This window comes from Poecilia latipinna, unplaced genomic scaffold (genome assembly GCF_001443285.1).
Source record: "Poecilia latipinna isolate Pla-1442-1.1 unplaced genomic scaffold, P_latipinna-1.0 Scaffold142, whole genome shotgun sequence".
Taxonomy (NCBI): Eukaryota; Metazoa; Chordata; class Actinopteri; order Cyprinodontiformes; family Poeciliidae; genus Poecilia; species Poecilia latipinna.
Window position 1 is genome coordinate 207,917 of NW_015112758.1, and position 12,663 is coordinate 220,579.

Consider the following 12,663-nt stretch of genomic DNA (forward strand, 5'->3'; position numbering starts at 1 on the left):
AAAAAAAAAAAAAAAAAAAAAAAAATCAGACATACTGGACACACAAACGTTTTTATTTTTTTAAGAACTTAAATAGCTAGCTTTTTGTTACCACAGACGATAACTTGACATCAGGTCAGGCTGAGGCAGCAGAGTGGTGGAAGTGAGAAATACTGTCACCTGCAGGTCAGTTGGCATCAGTACAATGTTTTGAGAAAATTTACAATAAACACAATTGATGAAGTTTGTCAAAGAAAAGATGGACAGCAGCGGTTTAGGGCAGCACTGCTCAGGATCTTCTCCTGCAATTACTGCATTTTTTATTTAAGTCTCAGACTGTGTAGACCTGTTTTTTATTTTTGAAACAGACACCAGGAAAGGCAGTTCATCCAATAGTCCCAAGCTAACACGTAAAAAAATAGCGACTCAGAACTCCCCGTCACTGGTTGCCATGGTTATTCCCGCCAGTTTTTGGATGCAGGGTGAAGGGGAAAACCCTGAAAATGACATTGAAATAATATAATGAACGGTGAAAATATTAATGTGTCCATGAGTTTTTAAATGCAAAACTCATGTCTCAGTATTTCCACACTGAATGAAAAGCATGTTGGATGTTTTTGTGTTGTTTCCTTCATTTCCTCTTGGTGCAGCGCCCCCACAGGCGAGGAGGGGAACAGGGTTGCTCAGCTGAAAGTGAAGCACATGTAACTTTGGTCCCCAATCGACCGAGTTTATCACACTATCAGGTGTGAAAACACCTAAAACTGGCAATTCTGTAAAAACTGAAAATTCAGTTTAAACTTCGGTTTAATCAAATAAGGATTAAACTGCATTTTTAAAATCTTTTTTCATCTTTTCGTCTGAGCTGTCTGGGCTTTGAATGGTGTTTCTGCTGTACATGTAGCTGAGCTGCGGAGCTCCTCAGGGTGCTGTGTTCACACCACTTTGACCAAAATATCCTTTTAGTGTGAAGGTAAACATTTTGTATATTTTGTCTTGCAAACCTAAACATCAAGATATGCAGCACAACCAAAAACACAATTCACTCAACATCACCAACTTTGGGCTTGATATTAATTTTCTCTCCATCCTTATAAAATGTGATGAGCTGTTTGTGCTGCCAGGGAAGGGGAGCGCTGGTACAAGCTGAGGGCGGTTCTCAACAAGCGGATGCTTCATCCCAGGGATTCAGCTCAGTACGACGGGGTGATCAACGTCGTGGTGACGGACTTCATCGAACGGATCAAACATCTGCGTCGCTGCAGCCCAACAGGCAACCTGGTTCCTGACATGTCCAATGAGCTGTATCTGTTCTCTCTGGAAGGTGTGCAGCAAACATCATTCCCAAGAACCAGTACTCTGACATCTGGTTTTTAATTTGGGGTTAATTGTTTTGTCATCCAGGAATCGCCTCCATCCTGTTTGAGACTCGGCTCGGCTGCCTGGAAAAGGAAATTCCTGCCGGAACCCAAGAATTCATAAACTCCATCGCCCAGATGTTCTCCAACAGCATGGCTGTGGTGATAACGCCCAAGTGGAGCCGCAGCCTGCTGCCGTTCTGGGGGCGCTACATCGCTGGCTGGGAGGGCATCTTCAGCTTCGGTGAGTTGGAGAAAACAACTGGTGAGCGTCGCAGGCTGCTAGTGCCACAAATCACCGCGTTCTGCTGCCATGTGTCTGGAGAAACAGTCGCACAAGAGATGGAGTTTATAAGTCAGGAGGCTGTAAAATACCACACCACTTTCTGATTGCCAAAAAAAAACTGCATTCATTCAGGCCATTAAACATTAAACTCCAACACAAAGAGCAGCTTTCAGTGACCTGAATAAATGCAGGTTTTTGTTGTTCAGATGGTGTAAAAACAGCCTTCAGACTGGATTTAGAGGTATTTTATGGAATCCTGACTTGCTTGATTTTTTTAACCAAATGTGAGGAAAAGGTAGCAACTTGTGGCACTTTTGGGTTGCCGTAGGTTGTAAGAGTTTAATACGCTCCAGAAACATCCTGAGTGAGACGTAGACGCTCCTCTGAAGGTTTTAACCATAAGATCATTGGAAAGCATGAATACATGAATCATCATTCGTTTGCCTCAGAGCTGATTGGCTGAAGAACTGAGAGCAGAAATAAGGAAGACTGTAAATGTTGTAAATGTGTACGATAATGCCAGGATGGTTTCCACCTTGTGCATTTATTCATATTAAGGTATATTTGGTGTTTAAACAATTAAAACAGGCAGTTATAACAATATTAACTGATTTTTGGTGTAACATCAGGAAGCAGTAAACTCTGCCTGAACTCTTAGCTCAGTTAAATTCAGCAGAAAGAGAATTATGAGCCCTGATCAAACATAAGAGACTGAAACAATACCAAGCTTCATTTGCTCTTCCTGTAGCTAAAACTTTGATCGACAAGAAGATGGAGGACATTCAGCAGCGAGTGGACAACGACCAGGATGTGGAGGGTGAATATCTGACCTACCTCCTGTCCAACACCCAGATGAGCAATAAGGACGTCTACGCCAGCGTGACGGAGCTGCTGTTAGCCGGCGTGGACACGGTACGCACACAAGTCCTGAACAAGTCAACATCCTCCTTCGTTTAAGTATTTCTGACACACCAGATGCTTAAAGCTCTTTCCAGGAACATTTGGTGTTTATCAACTTTGTTGGTATTAATTTTAAAGTTACTTTCTGGTTGCATGTTTGTGTCTTTGTCTCAAAGACATCCAACACCCTGACCTGGACTTTGTACCAGCTGTCCAGGAACCCAGAAATCCAGGACAGACTTTATGAGGAGGTTTCCTCTCTGGTACCGGCGGACCGGGTCCCCAGCGCCGCAGAGGTCACTGCGATGCCGTTTTTACGAGCCGTGATCAAGGAAACTCTCAGGTCAGACAGCATGGACAGGCTTTGGTGTTTCTAACCAGAATCACTCTAATAACCACACACCGTTAACAATCTGCTGAACTGATCTTCAACAGGATGTACCCTGTGGTTCCTATGAACGCACGGATCATAACAGAAAAACCCATTTCTGTTGGTGGATATCAGTTTCCAAAGAAAGTGGGTCTGATTCTTCTTTATAATCCACTATCATATATTTTTCACATATTTACTGTGAACATCTGTAACACCTTTACAAGTGATAAGAAACATTATAATTAAAGGTGAATGGCTTCAGAAACAACTGACCTTTAACTGATAATTTAAATGTTTTAAGTCTTCTTTCCTGACCAGCTGGTTAGAATAAAATTAATCCACACGTGAATCTGTGGCGTCTTTTCGGGTTAGTTTCCCAGACAGAATGTTTACCAGGCTCAAATTTATGTAACCTTTTGTGACATCAGCAAGATGGCGTCCAGATCAATCCGTTTAAGTAAAATGGAGGCCTAACACTAGTATTTACTGTCGGTGTAAAGGTTTATGTTGGGTGGATGTCTTCTGGAAGGTGGGAATGGGCCGTTCTAACGTTCCTGAATCTTTTGACTCGTCTTTCTCCAGACTGGTTTCACGTTCTGCCACTACGCCATCAGTCATGATGAGAACACCTTCCCAGAACCGTACCGGTTCAAGCCGGAGCGGTGGCTCCGTGACGGCCGCCAAAGGCCCAACGCCTTCGGCTCCATCCCGTTTGGCTACGGCGTTCGAGGCTGCGTCGGTCGCAGGATCGCAGAACTCGAGATGTACTTGGTTCTGTTTCAGGTAGCAAACAATGCAACATCATGATAAAGAAGCTTAAAAAGGTTCTGATTCCAGAAAGATTAGAAATTCAGAATCATATCATAAAACATTAAATAGTCCTAGCACACAACCCTGTGGAACTCCGTGACCAACTGAGTGAAGCTTCCAGCTAAGATCAGGAATTTTGATTGATGTTTGATTCTGGGTTGGATTCAGATACAATCCAACCCTGGAATCTTATAAATAATGTTTTAACACTAAACATGAATAGAGCGGAGTGTCGTCTGCATAGAGTTACTGCCTGCTTGTCATGAAGCGGTATGGTTGGTGGTGGTGAGGAGATGACGCAGAGAACCCAGGTGTGGAGAAGATGATGAATTTAATGAAGATCTCACAGTCCAGGACAGGCAGCACGTTAGCACACAGCTAATACCGGTAGCGACTGACAAAGACTGACACATGAAACCTCAGGACTATACAGTTCTACTGAGGAAACTGCGAACTGACGTAGGACACGAAGAATGAGGAATGACGCTAACAACGACGAGGATCTGACAAGAGACGGAGACTACAGGTGGACTTAAATACACACGGGGTAATCAAGGGGACGAGACACACCTGGGAGACAAACGGGGAGGACAGGACAGAGACTCACAGGGAACAGCACAACACAGAAAAACTCAAAAATAAACACACAAACACAGATCGTGACACTGCTGGGAGAAATAAAGACGTTTTCTCAACACAGAACATTGAAGCAGCATAATCTGCATGAGAACATTATCCTTAGCTTCAGAACAAACCCTGAATAAAACGAGAACGTTTGAGGCACAGGAAACAGACAGTAGATCAAAATATGATCCAAATAAGAAGCTTTAATTTAACACAGAGCCAATGAGTTTCCATAGAAATTCACTGAGGCATGAAACATCACAAACAGAAACTCCAAGACCCACAGACCAGAACCAGGACCTTTCAACACCAGATGAGATCCAGTTTGGTGTCTGAATCTCTGAAGTCAACGCTTCAACTTCACACCAATCCACCCATTTCTAAACATAAATTATTCAACTTAAGCTTCACTATCTTTATTTACTTTCTGTTCTTTGTCTTCAGCTGATTCGTCACTTTGAAGTCAAGCCAGACCCGACGACCGGCGAATTGAAAAGCATCAACCGTACAGTTCTGGTTCCAGACAAACAACTGGACCTGCACTTTGTGGACAGATGAAGAACCAGACCTGCCTGAGTCCGACCGGGTCGAGTGGGCCGTGGGATTACCACAGCTTTACGGGAGAGTGGCAGCAGATCTGAAACAAACGTGCAAAACAAAACGGCTTTCTCATTTATTACTGTAATCAGCACATTTAATGTTTTTACTATTATCAGTTCCAGCTCCTGTGGATGAACCATCAATTATCTGACTTTTTATATGGCTTATGTTGTAAATAATAGATTTTGTTTGATCACTTTATGTAAAACACAAAATAAATCTCTGTGCTTGTGGTTTTGCTCTAACCTTCATCGCAGCTGCAGCTGAGGTCAGGCAGACGTCTTCCCGTATGGAGCAAAGTGCTGAATGAAGCGCCGCTTTTTATTATGACTGAGAGATCAAAGACTCACATATGTGGAACTGATTTTGAAGATTAAACAATCTTATCTGCCGTTACATAACCAAGCAGCTGTGGACCATGAGAGCAGCAAGAATCTGCTTTTAGGAGGCTGCAGGTTTAATTAGTTAACCAACTAAAAGTTTAGATCCAAACTAAATATTTACTTGGCAAGCCAAGTATTTAGTTTGAATCTAAATCTTTAGTTATAAAACTAAATATTTAGTTTTAAGTTAAATACCAAACTGAATATTATAAGCTTGCTAAAATTAAAGTCTAATCAGCTCTGAGCTTGCTAAATATTGATACAAATACTGATTTATAAGCTAAATATTTAGTTTTTAGCTAAACATTTGGAGCTAGCTAAATAACTTGAAATGAAATATTTAGCTCTTAGCGAACTCAATAGCAAAATATTTTGCTAGGAGATAAATATTTAATTTTCTAAATAAATACTTAGGTTAGAGCTAAGTATTTACATTCTGAACTAAATATTTTGCTTAGTAAATATTTATTTTGTACCTAAACATTTAATTAGCAAGCAAGATAATTAGTCAATAAACAAAATATTTAAATTAAATATTTAGTTGCTTATTGTGGAATTTATACGAATAGCATGGTGAAAATATGACTTTGAAAGAATATTTAGCCATTCTTTCTCTTATGGCTAAATAATCCAAATTGTTGCTCAGGTTTGACTGTAACGTTAGTATACCTGCTTTGCTTTAAAGCAAACAGCAGGGGGCGGTGTTACTACATCAAAAAGCCGTTGAACTTCAGAGCCAAATGTTTGCAGTAAATATTTGAGTCCAGACTAACAGATGCCGCTGAGTTTAAAATATGAAAAGAGGAACGTGGTTTAGTTTTATAGCTGGTAGTTAAAGTAACCAGAAGCTTTTTAAAACTTCTCCAACATGTGCGCTTTGATCCTGAGCGACAGCCCGAAGAGCCAATCAGAGAGCGGCTTGTTGGGACACACGTAAAGGTGAGTGAGTGTCGCTTCAGCCTCAGTCTGCAGACTACCTGTTTGTTCCGTCAGACTGGCGGAGCAGCTGCGGAAACACCTGGAAACTTCCCCGCAGGGCTGATCGGGTTCTCCAGCGCAGTGATGCCGGGCAGGCCGCGGGCAGCTCGGCCGCAATGAGGTCCTGACTCCTGGCCGCCTACAGCCGCTGGGAGCCGCAGGGAGCCGGGCGAGAGGCCGGGAGGAAGCCGCTCTGCTGGATGGGTCTGTGGAGGAGCTCGGATGGGATGCACGGTGAGCTTCATCTGCTGCGAAGAGGACTTTCTGCAGATGCCCCTTTACCAGCATGAGGACGAGAAGAATAAAGAGGTGAGGAAGCCGCAAAAGTCTCAGGAAAGCCATTTTTAATCTGGTCATCTGGTTTTTATAAAGTTTTCCTTAAGTTATAAAGTTTAACTGCTTTCCAGTCCAATTCTTGAACCTTTAAGCAGAAACACCATGTTCCCATCTAGTGGTGGGCATTTAACGTGATAAATTTGATCATAATGAGAATTTTGATTTCAATTAATGACGCTTAACCCCCCGAAACTGTCCCTGTTGTTAGGATTTATACTTTTACCGTTTTCTCCACTGTTTTTTCATTGAAAGCTTCAATAAATCCTAAATACAGTCACCATGAGCAGCTTAGTGATATAAATAAAACTTCTTTATGTGACTGGTGTCCTAAAGAAACTCATTAAAAATGGAAATGTTTTTAAGAGTCAGTTGTTTTGGGCAATAAGTTACAGATTTTTTGGTGTCTGGAAAAAAACCCGATCACTGAGTCACATTGCTCTGTTACCTAGCAACCACAGTGGAGTTCCGCCCGTTACTTGGCAACCTGGTCCGTTTCATCAACTGGTTTTCCCACTGTATGCGCTGCACAATGGCTGCTGGAAAACACAAGACAAGTGTTCTGTTGTTGATTTGCCATCCAGAAACCACTTGCTGCATTCTGATTGGTTGTGCAGGAGGCTCCACTTCTGCTTTTCAAAGCTGTATGGTATAGATCGATCCTAACCTGTTCGTGGAAGAATAATAAAACTTTAAGTCCATCTCGTCTCTGATTCCCGGTCAAATCGTAGGTTTTTCTCCTCAGACTGTCTCCAGGTTCTTGAACTGAGTCATTTTTCACCTGGGGAACATCTGAAGTACCTAATGCCTCCATCTTAACCCTGCCTTTGTGTGGGAGGCAGGTAGACCAGGTAGACTGTTCACCTTAATGAAAGGAAGCTGGAAGAGTCCCACTTCCTGTCTGCAGCAGTTAGCAGGCAGCTGATCACAGATCCATTTGATCACAGCTGGAGGACCTGGGCTGGTTTGGGTTGTATCTGCTCCTCTCCTCCTACACAGACGTCTGTTTTGATTCTCTGATGTTTCTCCGTCTCTTCTCGTGGCGTTCAGCTACGTTGTCGTCCATCAGAGCAGCAGGAGGTGAAGCCGGTTCAGCTCAGAGCTGCTGTTTCTGTCCAGTTAGCGATAAACCCGGCTGACATCCCAGCAGGGATCCGGAGTCTGGCCGGGTTTGGTGGGAATGCTGCTCTGACCGGCGCTGCCGTGTTTCAGCTTGTTTTAACATGGAAACATAAATATGTGGATGTTTGCATGACAGATGATATCTGGTCAACAATTTATCCAAAAACAGCAAGAGAGACGAGTGAGTCCTGAGGACATCAGGAGGAAAAGCTTTGGTTCATTTTATTACAAATACACATCTAATCCCAGTAGGGATTATTGAGAGGAGTTGGAATAATTTCTCTTTGTGGAAAATCTGCTGCCAGATTTCTCCTGAGCCTCGATCCTTAAAGGGGCAGTATCCTGTGAAATCTACATTTTTTGAGGTTTATATCATGTTATTTTGTTATTCCCTCATCGTAAACATACATGGAGGGTTGCTTTGATTCTTTCATTCTTGTTTGACAGATCCTTTGATCACACACAAAGCGCAGCCTGTCTCTTTAAGAACCTCCTACTTAGTGAGAACAGGAGGTTCTTAAAGAGACAGAGACCCAATTTCAAAATACCAACTTTCTTCTGAGTCATCTTTTATGTATAGAGCATTTTTATATCCACATAAAGTAACATAATTACTTTATTGTGCTATAAAGTAATCCTATGTGGCTGGAATATACATAATACAGCCTGTTTTTTATTGCGTTTTCTTGATTTTTAACATCTCCTCTTGGCTGTTGGACTGTTTATGGTGAGACATTTCTTATATCTTAAAATATCATACACATACAGGTTTACTTACTTGCTTTACTAGAAGCTACCAAAGAGTTATGATGCAACGTTTTGAATACCAAACTTGTTGGGGTTTGATTCTGATGACATCACAACTCCTTTTTTTCCTGCAAAAATGTCTCTGTAATATTTTATAAGACGGAGTGATGGAGTGGTGGATGGAAGCAGCTGAAAGTCTCTTTTCTCCACAGAAGTTTAAACGTTGTTCCACTCAGACTTTCTGCAGTTTTTTCTGAGTTGTGCTGATTTTCAGACTTTACAGAGAAGAATCGTAATTTCTGGACTATTTTAACGCACCTGAATATACACACCTCTGGAACCAATCGGAAAATTTAACTGCAGTAACCACCGTTCAACCCAAAGAGGGCAGCACTGCGGCGGTTTCAGGGTAATATATATCAGAATAAAGCTAATTTACACAAAAATGTCAGAATTTACAAAAAACAAAGATGGAAAGGAAAGAATTATATAAAAAAAAGAAAAGCTAACTTAATTTGGAGGTTAGTTGCTCTTTAAATGTTGATTTTAGAAATTTATACAGTCAGGTTATTTCAGGGTTTGAATTTATTTCCTCCTCTTATGATTTATAAATAAATCAATTTACTGGTTGCATTGTTCAGGATAAATAAACTTTGAAGGTGGAAAAAACATTTCAGTTTAAATGCGGGTGTGAAAACCTGAGTCACTGAGTTAAACCCAAAATTATTCAGAACTTTAGTTTAGATTTCTAATAAAAATTTATTTAACCTCTAAGTTTGTTTTCCTGGGTAAAATGAGATGGGTGCCTCTAAAAGTTAATAAAAGAATATAAAAAGAGTTATAAAAGTAATTCATAATTTGTTTTTATTTTTCAATAATCAATTTTAAAAAGCAGATTAGCTTCTCAGATTTGCTCTCAGCTGTTTGTTTTTCTCCTGCTGCACATGATGGACTCCCACTCCAACAATACACAGGTTGTTTCAGTGTGTGTTGGTGTGTGGCATCCCTCAGTGTGTTTCCTTCAGAGCTGTGAAGCTGCGAGGGTCCTGCATTCCGACGAACAGCTGGCTGAGGCCATCGGCAGAGAGCTGGACTGGAAACGGCTTTTAGATCAGATCAATAAATCTGGGTTTGCTGTTGGATTGTATGGCTTTAAATGGAGCTAAAGGCTGATTCTGATGCTAACAGTTGCATATTGTTTCTTGTTTCTGCTCCGTAGTAAATGTGAGCTCCCAGCTCAGAATAGCAGATTGAAACTCTGGTGTCAAATGTTGAGCAGCTGATCATTCAAATAAAACTGATTGCTGATCGGAGGACAAGCTGCTGCTGCTGCTCGCTTCCTGTCTGAGCAAAATGAACATTAACTTTTATTTATGGAGGTTATTTATATTGCACCAAATTTGCATCAGTTATTTTCTGATGGAGGTTTGATGCTCGGCCCTTAAATATCTGCTTGAGTTTATTAAAATGCAGCAGACTGGAGTTTTCATTATATTTTTTCTTGTTTTACAACCAGAAAGTGAAGTCAGAATCGAGTTGAATGTAAAATCTTAATGATGGAGCTGCATCCTGTTTAGATGGAGACTTAAACAATAAAAACAAACTTTCTAAAGGAAAACCTATAAAAATGTTTTAGAGCTTAATTATTCTGCGTCATTGAATTCATAACATTTAAACAATAAACTTGTCAAATAAGATCTTAAGACGACTGGATGGAACTGTAAATAAAATCCTAGAGATTTATTCCACCTCCTCAACATTTTCTTCTTCTGCAGTTTTGGTTGTTTTATCAGAATCTGCTTGATTGGTCAAGATTGTGCAGAAACATTTTTATAAATAATAGAGATGGATGGTCTGAGGGAAGAAACTGTGTCTGTGGCGCCGCCCTGCAGGTCAAAGTCCAAATAGTTCATGTCCAGCATGTGTGGGATCTGCAGAGATGTTATCTGCTCTTTCCCTGACCCTTGACCTTTCAATCAATCAATCAATCAATCAATCAATCAATCAGATTTATTAGCACAGCAATACAGGTCAAAGTGCTTTACATCAGAAGTCATAAAAGTTGCCATGCAGTCATCGTTTGATCTGGACAGAACTTTTATCGTGTTCAAAGTTGAAAATGAAGCTTGAGAACTTCGGAAACAACGCTAATGGGCGGAGCCAAGCTGCGGCGCTCCCTCTGGTGCAGAGGCGTGTTGTGATTGGTCAGAAGGTTAATGGCCGTCTTTCATGCAGAAATGTTGATATTTCTCTCCAACTAATCCGCTTCCACTGTCCTGATTCTGGAATTATGTCCATTTTCATTGATTCTTCACTAAACAACTACAAAGACTATCATGTTGTTAAAAACTCCTGGATGGAAATTACAACATCGTCGTCCATAGAGGAGTCCGGCTGCAGAAAGGGGGCGCTCTCGCTGAACGCTTTGTTAAAACAAAATGGAGGACGACTTTAATGTCTCTGACTCGTAAAGCGGACTGGAGTAGATCATGAGGATCCTTCACTCACCGATAGATTGAAGATGGAATCATTATCAATAATCGTTTATAACTGAAAATGGATTTTGAATCGAGTCGTGCCTCAAATATCAGAGATCGGATCAGGATATGGTTGAAGGTTCCTGTGCCTTGGAGAAGAGGCTCCATCATCCAGGATGTGGATCCTCCAGAACCGGAGCTCTGATTGGCTGGATCTGATGGATGGGAGTCACTGAATGGCTGAACGTAGCTTGGTAATCAGGAGAAACAGCCTGAAACACCTGAAGGTTCATGTGTTCATGTTTCCCATCAGTTTGAGTTTCCCACCGCGGTGCGAGGCGGGCGGTTTGGGCGGTTTGGGCTTCCTGGGTTGAACATGAAGGTATGAAGTGAACTCCCAGTCACCTGCGGCCCTCGCTGCATTCCAGCGGATGTTTTACCGTTCGGCACACAGAGCGTCCTCTGTTAGCGTCCCTGGGAGGCCGGTGGTTCCCCTCGGCCCGGCGGTGCTGAGTGGCCGCGCGCCGCAGAACAACGCCGCCTCTGTTGGTCTGCTGGGGGGGGGACAATTCAGAGGTCAAGTTTAACCGACCTCTGGAGAAATGTTTCAGTTTTTGGTTTTAGATTTTTGATGTGTGGAAATGAGAGAAATAATTTCTCCAGGGTAATAAAAACGCTTCATTAATGGCCACCGAACAGCCCAGAATTTACACTGAAGAGTCACCATGAGGTCTGTCATAGCAGATTGTGATTCACAATACATTGTCCCAGAAATTGTTGCAATAAATAATATTTTCATTTTGAGACCATTTAATAATAATGATAATAATTATAATAGCAATAATAATAATAATAATAATAATAAGAAGAAGAATGATAACAATAACAAAAATAATAGTGGCCTATTAATGCAAGTATGTCCAATCAAAGAGCAAAAATCTTTAATTCATAATAAACATTTAACACAGGAACTGAAAAACATCTTAAATATCCAAAATAAACTAAGAAAATAACAATAATTAAAATGGATTAAGAACTCTCTGTAACCAAAATTGCATTTAAAAAAATAATAATCATTCTTTCCCGTCTCCTTAGACGGGAAAAACAGGTGAGAGTGGCAGGAAGTGTGAGCTGGGTGTCAAATGTTTGCAGCGTTCCTCAAAATGGCGGTTTTTCAATGACATTAAAGGGGAGCGTCTCCATAGCGACTGTTACCCAAATGGAAATTATCATTTTAATTTATCATTATTAATTGATTGATTGCTTATTTTGATAGGTGTTAAAACTACGGTGGCAAAGCGGCACAAACACATGAATGATGGAAACTCCAATTCTCACGAAAATAAATGCAACAGAAAAGTGAAAGCAAACGGAAAAATGCTGAATGTAAACTCGCTCCAGTGAAGCAGAAGTCCTCCAGACCACTAGGGGGAGGCAACCGACAAATCAGCTGGAAACGGAAGAAAGTTAAACGAAAAGGTTCGTTATACTTCACGTCTTTCTACAATCATAGAACAGCGCTGTCTGTGTGACGGTGGTGTGAAGGCAGTATGGAGGCAGTGTGAAGGCGGTGTGAAGGTTGTGTGAAGGCAGTAGGGAGGCAGTGTGAAGGCAGTATGGAGGTGGTGTGAAGGCAGTAGGGAGGCAGTGTGAAGGCAGTATGGAGGCAGTGTGAAGGTAGTGTGAAGGCGGG

At 41.4% G+C, this 12,663-nt stretch overlaps 2 protein-coding genes across 11 annotated transcripts in view; both read left to right on the forward strand.

Annotated features, from left to right (window-relative positions):
- Window positions 1-5,168, forward strand: part of LOC106945403 (sterol 26-hydroxylase, mitochondrial-like) — a 14,095-nt gene extending 8,927 nt beyond the window's left edge. Inside the window, exons 3-9 of the mRNA XM_015029056.1 lie at window positions 1,104-1,303; window positions 1,384-1,581; window positions 2,372-2,535; window positions 2,700-2,866; window positions 2,959-3,040; window positions 3,479-3,679; window positions 4,775-5,168. Of these exons, the coding sequence (XP_014884542.1) occupies window positions 1,104-1,303; window positions 1,384-1,581; window positions 2,372-2,535; window positions 2,700-2,866; window positions 2,959-3,040; window positions 3,479-3,679; window positions 4,775-4,888 (1,126 nt within the window). The 3' untranslated portion in view covers window positions 4,889-5,168. The remainder of the gene's footprint in view (window positions 1-1,103; window positions 1,304-1,383; window positions 1,582-2,371; window positions 2,536-2,699; window positions 2,867-2,958; window positions 3,041-3,478; window positions 3,680-4,774) is intronic.
- Window positions 5,169-6,222: 1,054 nt separating this feature from the next.
- The window catches only part of tns1b (tensin 1b), a 140,282-nt gene continuing 133,841 nt past the window's right edge, over window positions 6,223-12,663 (forward strand). For 3 of the 10 annotated variants that reach the window (XM_015029057.1, XM_015029058.1, XM_015029062.1), the window contains exon 1: window positions 6,226-6,600. In XM_015029057.1, the coding sequence (XP_014884543.1) occupies window positions 6,514-6,600 (87 nt within the window). In that variant the 5' untranslated portion in view covers window positions 6,226-6,513. Of the gene's footprint in view, window positions 6,601-12,663 lie in introns of all 10 variants that reach the window. The other 7 variants (XM_015029061.1, XM_015029066.1, XM_015029070.1 and 4 more) reach the window with 5 other exon arrangements.